This window comes from Etheostoma cragini, chromosome 7 (genome assembly GCF_013103735.1).
Source record: "Etheostoma cragini isolate CJK2018 chromosome 7, CSU_Ecrag_1.0, whole genome shotgun sequence".
NCBI lineage: Eukaryota > Metazoa > Chordata > Actinopteri > Perciformes > Percidae > Etheostoma > Etheostoma cragini.
The window spans coordinates 27317293-27324597 of record NC_048413.1 but is presented as its reverse complement, the minus strand read 5'-3'; the positions used below and the strand labels follow the sequence as shown (position 1 = coordinate 27324597).

General features: G+C 42.4%; 2 protein-coding genes across 2 annotated transcripts in view; one reads left to right on the top strand and one right to left on the bottom strand.

The window, feature by feature from the left end:
* Positions 1 to 2656, top strand: part of slc38a5b (solute carrier family 38 member 5b) — a 20206-nt gene extending 17550 nt beyond the window's left edge. The window contains exons 15-16 of the mRNA XM_034875839.1: positions 1052 to 1155; positions 1907 to 2656. Of these exons, the coding sequence (XP_034731730.1) occupies positions 1052 to 1155; positions 1907 to 2011 (209 nt within the window). The 3' untranslated portion in view covers positions 2012 to 2656. The remainder of the gene's footprint in view (positions 1 to 1051; positions 1156 to 1906) is intronic.
* Positions 2657 to 3685: 1029 nt separating this feature from the next.
* Positions 3686 to 7305, bottom strand: part of ccdc22 (coiled-coil domain containing 22) — an 18773-nt gene continuing 15153 nt past the window's right edge. Inside the window, exons 10-14 of the mRNA XM_034877859.1 lie at positions 6815 to 6937; positions 6636 to 6710; positions 4317 to 4446; positions 4014 to 4276; positions 3686 to 3980 (exon numbers count right to left, since the gene is read on the bottom strand). Of these exons, the coding sequence (XP_034733750.1) occupies positions 4333 to 4446; positions 6636 to 6710; positions 6815 to 6937 (312 nt within the window). The 3' untranslated portion in view covers positions 3686 to 3980; positions 4014 to 4276; positions 4317 to 4332. The remainder of the gene's footprint in view (positions 3981 to 4013; positions 4277 to 4316; positions 4447 to 6635; positions 6711 to 6814; positions 6938 to 7305) is intronic.

The window sequence follows — 7305 nt, the reverse complement described above, 5'->3', positions numbered from 1 at the left end:
ATTTCAAGATAAAAAGTCTTAATATTTTAAGATAAAAAGTCCTAATATTTCAAGATAGAAAGTCCTAATATTTCAAGATAAAAAGTCCTAATATTTCAAGATAGAAAGTACTAATATTTCAAGAAAAAAAGTCCTAATATTTCAAGATAAAAAGTCCTAATATTTCAAGAAAAAAAGTCCTAATATTTCAAGATAGAAAGTCCTAATATTTCAAGATAAAAAGTCCTAATATTTCAAGATAAAGTCTTAATATTTTAAGATAAAAAAGTCCTAATATTTCAACATAGAAAGTCCTAATATTTCAAGATAAAAAGTCCTAATATTTCAACATAGAAAGTCCTAATATTTCAAGATAAAAAGTCTTAATATTTTAAGATAAAAAGTCCTAATATTTCAAGATAGAAAGTCCTAATATTTCAAGAAAAAAAGTCCTAATATTTCATAATGTTGTAATGTTTACTGAACTACATTTATCTGACAGATGTTGCTTTATTGCATCAGGCTTGTTTCTGCCTTTTGAGGTGCTGGTTTTGGTTCTGTTGCCAGTTCGGTGCTGGTTCTACTCGGCAGTTCTCTAAGAACCAGCTGGATGTTCCCCAGCCTGAGAGCCAGCAGACCGTTGGTTTCCTCCCCAGACCACGGTGGTTCTGGTCACCCATCCATGTCCAAATCTAACATCAACAGCTCTCTATGGTTAACAGCTGATCGGGGTTTTCAAAATGCCGTCCAGAAGTTTTTGTTTTCAAACGTTATGATAACCCCGCCCCCCCCAGAACCTGACATACCCGGTTCTTATCTCAAGACCAGCGCTAAGTTGGTGCTGAGTTGGAACCCGTGTCCTTGGCCCAGAACCAGGTTTATATGTGTGGAAAAGCAAAGAACCGGTTCGATATTTGGCACCGACTCCGAACCAGCACCAGGACTTCCTTGGTGGAAAAGACCTAGACAGTGGCCACAGTACTGGATTTCGTTCTGGGGTCTGATTCGCCACAATCAGCAGCTTTCTCTGAGATAAATTCAGTTTTTACAATGAAATGGTCTCTGTGTCTAGGGGCCACCACCGCTCCCTGTCTGATCTTCATCCTGCCTGGACTCTTCTACATTCGCATCGTCCCCACGGACCAGGAACCCATGAGCTCCAGACCAAAGATCCAGGTAGGTTCACACCTAGACTGACACAAAAACACCCTTAAAGGACAACATTGTTGTTGTTTTTTCAACCTAGACCCTATTTCCTAATGCATTTGTGTCTAAGTGTGATCAAAAATCTTTGAAATTGGTCAAGTCTTAAAGCTACAGTGCGTTGATTCTGTCGCCCCCATGAGGAATTCTAAGGAATGACAACAAAAGGAATTGGGCTGCAATGTAATCCTTTAGAGCAGGGGGTCTGTAAACCAAGGACCCCCTATCAGAGTGGGACAAAACAGGGACCTGGGCTTACTAGGCTAATTTATATTCGCTAATAATTTGTTAGATTCATGTTTGGAGACATTTTAATTTTGTTCTGAAAAACTGTCTTGCTTAATACTGGACAAATTTCAAAGGTCCGGATGTCATGGTGCTCTTTGTAATGCTTTTATATAGACCTTAGTGGTCCCCTAATAGTGTATCTGAAGTCTCTTTATATAGACCTTAGTGGTCCCTAATACTGTATCTGAAGTCTCTTTATATAGACCTTAGTGGTCCCTAATACTGTATCTGAAGTCTCTTTATATAGACCTTAGTGGTCCCTAATACTGTATCTGAAGTCTCTTTATATAGACCTTAGTGGTCCCTAATACTGTATCTGAAGTCTCTTTATATAGACCTTAGTGGTCCCTAATACTGTATCTGAAGTCTCTATATATAGACCTTAGTGGTCTATATATAGACTAAGTGACCCATCTTCTGTTTTGGGGGGTTGCAGGCTGCGTGTTTCACAGCCCTGGGTTTCATTTTCATGTCCATGAGCCTGACGTTCATCGGGATCGACTGGATGACGGGAGAAAAGAGAAATCTTGGCAGCCATTAAAGTTCCCCATCCCCCCAAGCCGGACAGCGACAGCACCCCCCCCCCCCCCCCCCCCCCCCCCCCCCCCCCCCCCCCCCCCCCCCGCTGCGCCCATCCACACCCTCTGCCCCCCCACATGGGGGAAGCGACCTATCTGCTGGAAGGCTCGGGACTCGGGGCTCCTTCAGTAATTAAAGGGACCATCCATTCCTCCAGATTGATGAAAGGAGCCCTGACTTGTCCCCCCACCCCCGCCCCCCCCAGCAGCACCAGGACCCATCACCGCTGGTTTGGTTCTCCACGAAGAACCGATGGACATGTTGACCTCTGCAGACCATTAAAAGATATTTTAAGCTAAATGTGGTGTCGATTTACAGGGTTTCTCGAATATTTCAGACCCGGGATCATTAATCCAATGAAAGAAATCTCCCAGACCACCTAACTGCCAAAATACCCCCCAAAATCAAGAGGCCTCTTACTTCCACAGATGTACGAATGTAAAGATCAACTCACGATTTTACGTCAACGATGCAAATTTTTCAGATTTTTTTTAATTTAATTTAAATCCAAGGCAACCGTGACATTTGGGACGATTAACCTCGTGATTCATTTGTGAATTTATTCTAAATAACATATGTGGTTAATAAAAATGAACAGAAGATGAAACAGCGTGTAATTTATTTTAAGCAATGTGTGTGTGTTTTGGTGGTAATCACTAATTAATATTTCAAATTAAAAGGCCATTGTTTAGGACAGATTGTCAATAGGGGGTCCCGGGACCTTTAGGGGGTCCTCAGAGTCCCCACACGGGGCCCAAAGTTGTTGTTTAATCCTCTTGTTGTCTTCCACAAAAAAGAAAATCAACACTTTTGTTGTCGCTTTTTAATCGATGTTTTTAATTTTTTCTTACGTTTTTGTCCTTTTTTCAACGTTTGTCACTTTGACGTTTTCAACACTACGTAACACTAACTTATTAACTTTAATTTTACAGATATTTTTGGGATTTATGGTCAATAAACCTCATTTATAGGAAATTATACCTAATGTTTGAGTTAGAAAAGCAGAAATTAGGAATTATTGAGACTAAAATTAAAGGAATGGATGTTGATGATAATCACAGACTGGAATATGTCAACTTTTACTCAATACTATTTCAACAACACTTCCATTTGTTTTACAATGCTATAAAATTGAATAAGACGCCCCAAAAAGTTCTTTTTAATTCCCCAAAATAACATGATTGATTCCACCCAACGCTATTTGCCAAGTACAAATCTCTACTTTCATCAATTTTGTTGTAGAAATGGAAGTGTTGTTGAAATAGTATTGAGTAAAAGTTGACATATTCCAGTCTGTGATTATCATCAACATCCATTCCTTTAATTTTAGTCTCAATAATTCCTACTTTCTGCTTTTCTAACTCAAACATTAGGTGTAATTTCCTATAAATGAGGTTTATTGACCATAAATTCCAAAAATAACTGTAAAAGTAAAGTTAGTTAGTGTTACTTAGTGTTAAATGACAAAAAAGTGACAATCATTGAAAAAAAGGGTCAAAAACGGGACAACAACCTAAGAAAAAGTTAAAAACATCAATAAAAAAGCGTGAAAAAAAGGGTTGATTTTCAATTTTGACGGAAAGACAACACGAGGGTTAACCAGCGTCTTCATAAAGATTACGACAGCTGCTCTTCAAGTTTGTAAGGCATCTTTATTCAAGTCGGCACCATACTGTATGTACAACAATCCTCCGAACGGCGTAATTAATAAGACTACATTCAAAAGCCGATCCCTCAACGTGTTCAGGTAGAGTATAAACACGTCGCCCGGGGGACCGCTAACGCCTGAAAACGCCGGAACGACGCCTGTGTTAAAAATTCCCAGTGAAAGATATGATGTTATCCAAGATACCTTATGAAAATGTTGTTTTTGTACATCAATATGAACGAGTTCACATTTCAGCTGTTAAAGGTCCGACGGCGACGGCAGCCTCGGCCGTCTACTGTCGCGTTTCCTTGGAGACGGTGCAGGGGACCCTCGGAGAGCACGCCCGGCCACGGAAATCAGTTTGACAATTAAAAACACTAAGTGTTATCTTCGTATATCCGTATGAATTGTGCATTTAAATGCCGGGTTAGCTCCGTGGATCCCAAAAAAATAAAAAAAAATAAAAGTCGCATAAGTGTCTCAATCATTGGAGTGCTGTTTCAGTCCCATTCGGGTTTGTAGGGCTCCAGGATTTTAGTTTTTTCCCCCATAACCTTTGCCTCGGCAGGCGGACCGGACCAGACCGGGGCGGACCGGACCGGACCAGGGCGGACCGGACCGGACCAGGACTTCCTTCAGCCTTCTCGGACTTTGGCGGCGAGTGCCGAGTTCTCCTGCCTCATGGCCTTGTAGTCCTCCAGGATCCTCTCCAGGTTCGCCACCGTCTTGCTGCTGTTCTCTGTCTCGATCTGAGGGAAAAATTAAGATTGCATTAAAAAATATATATTTTAGCCCTCATGTCGCCCTCATGTCGGCCTCATGTCGGCCTCATGTCGGCCTCAAGTCGCCCTCAAGTCGGCCTCATGTCGGCCTCATGTCGGCCTCATGTCGGCCTCATGTCGCCCTCAAGTCGGCCTCAAGTCGCCCTCAAGTCGGCCTCAAGTCGGCCTCAAGTCGCCCTCAAGTCGGCCTCAAGTCGGCCTCAAGTCGGCCTCAAGTCGGCCTCAAGTCGGCCTCAAGTCGGCCTCAAGTCGCCCTCAAGTCGGCCTCATGTCGGCCTCATGTCGGCCTCATGTCGGCCTCATGTCGGCCTCATGTCGGCCTCATGTCGGCCTCATGTCGGCCTCATGTCGGCCTCATGTCGGCCTCATGTCGGCCTCAAGTCGCCCTCATGTCGGCCTCATGTCGGCCTCATGTCGTCCCCATGTTGTCCCCATGTTGTCTCCATGTTGTCCCCATGTTGTCCTATATCAATGTTCTTTTTAATTCCCCAAAATAACATGATTGATACCACCCAACGCTCTTTGCCAATTACAAATCTCTACTTTCATTAATTTTGGGGCGTCTTATTCAATTTTATAGCATTTGAAAACAAATTGAAGTGTTTTATGGTGAAGATTTATGTACCGAAATGTGTCAAGTCACAAAAAACAAGCCCAGCAAAAACGTCCAGCTCTTATTGGTCGAATCTCTCTCTCTCTCTCTCTTTTTTTTGTGGCCAACCTAAGACACACCTGTGCAATAACCATGCTGTGTAATCAGCATCTTAATATGCCACACCTGGGATGTGGATGGATCATCTCGGCAACGGAGAAGTTAACAATATTTGAGAGAAATAAGCCTTTTATGTACATAGAAAGTCTCAGATCTTTGAATTCAGCTCATAAAAAAGGGGGGCAAAGACAAAAGTGATTATAAGTTTGTAGCTTCTTCTCTCCTCTGTGATATAACTTTGAGTTATGGACAAAACAAAACCGTCGAGGACGCCATCTCGGGACTTTGGGAAAACACTGATCCACATATTTCACAATTTTCTGACATTTTAGAGACCGAAACAACTGATCCATTCATCCAGAAAACAATCAACTTGTTCCTCTCCTATCCTCGTTAGTTGCGGCCCTGGTCTGGTCTACTGAAGTATCTCAGCATCACCAAAGTTAAACTAGATGTTCGAATGCAGCCATTAAATCTAAATGTGGTTGCTTATCCTAAGGTCTAAAGGTTGGTCATCCTAGAGGAAGGGGCCTCAAAGTTGAACCAGATGGGCAAGGCCAGGGGTCTATGATTGATACCTGCATTTGTTACGCTAGCTTTGGGTCCCCTGCCCCACATTCTTTTACATGTTGTATGAACAAGACACCCTATATAAACCATGATGAAGAAGCTGGAAGCCAGAGTGTTACATTGGCAGGGACACTCTCCTAGCTTCTGCAGAGCTTGTAAATTGATGCTGAATTCTTTGATGTAAATAAACCTTTTAATATTTAAGAAACGGTGTCAAGCGGATTCCTATCAACACATCATCCAGCACTGCTCAGACACCCCACTACCTTCAGAGTTTTCCCAGAACCATCACTTCTCTGCCCGTAAAGACACATGTCCACGTACCAGACTGTGCATGATGTGAGGAGCATATTGAATCCCCTTTAACCCGTTTGTGCCGGATGCTTGCCGGATGAAATCTACCGCCGGTTACTGCGTTGCCGACTCTGAACCTCCTGCCGGCTGCTGCGTGGCGCAGCGTTCTGTATTCGTCGGTGTTTTCATGACGCGTGCAGCAGAGAACGCACCGTCATTGGTTCAAACACACAGGAGGCGGGTCTTGTTATTGGCTATTTAAAGCCACGTGACCACCAAAATGTACCGTAGTTTGCTGAAAATCATGTCAATCAACCAGACACACATGTGCGTTTGTTTATGAATGTTTTTGAGAGACGAGCGAGAAAATCTCTCCGACAGAGGAAGATCTAGACAGCGAGGGCGGTGACATGGAGGTGGAAGATAGGGAGGAGTTTGGGAGGGAGGATGTGGTAGATGATGATGATGATGATGATGATGATGATGATGATGATGAAGTGCTGGATGATCCTTTGCACCACGCAGTAACCGGCGGTAGATGTAATGTGTCGGCACAAACGGGTTAACCTGGAACTCTTACCTGCTCCTCTAGATCCCGAATCTCTCTCAGGATCGTCCCGGTGTCTTCGATGGTTTGGATCAGCTGACTGCAGTTCTACGGAGGAGATGGAGAGATGACGTGTTACACAATCACTGATGAGAGCAAACGGAGAAGATGAAATCTTCAAGACGTAGTCAAGAAGAAGCGTGAGGACGTACTTCATGCAGGGCCGCCAGGTACTTGTAGGATTTGCGGACGGATTCGTCTTTTTTGGCGTCCTTTAAATGACAAAAACACATAAAAACATTAAAAATAGGTTCATCCAGAAACACACATGTGCGTGTGTATACACACATATGTATTATTATTGTATTTGAAAACATCCTTGAGATCGTACCAGAGTAGGTTTCCATGGTTTCAAGTTAAAAAAAATAAAAACCAGTGTTTGTTCTTCCAGTGAAAACTCAAGAAAGCGAAAATGATAAGAAACAAACGCTAAAAACTTTGGAAAAGCAAGAAAATGAATCGCCAAGATATTAAAATACTGTAAAATAAAAAAAATCTTGAACACACCAACACACCTAAAATCTTCCTTTTCACCAAATTGGTTAGTGTGGGCTCTGTGTGAATGTCAATATATATATATATATATATATATACACACACACACACACACACACACACATATATATAAATATATATATATATA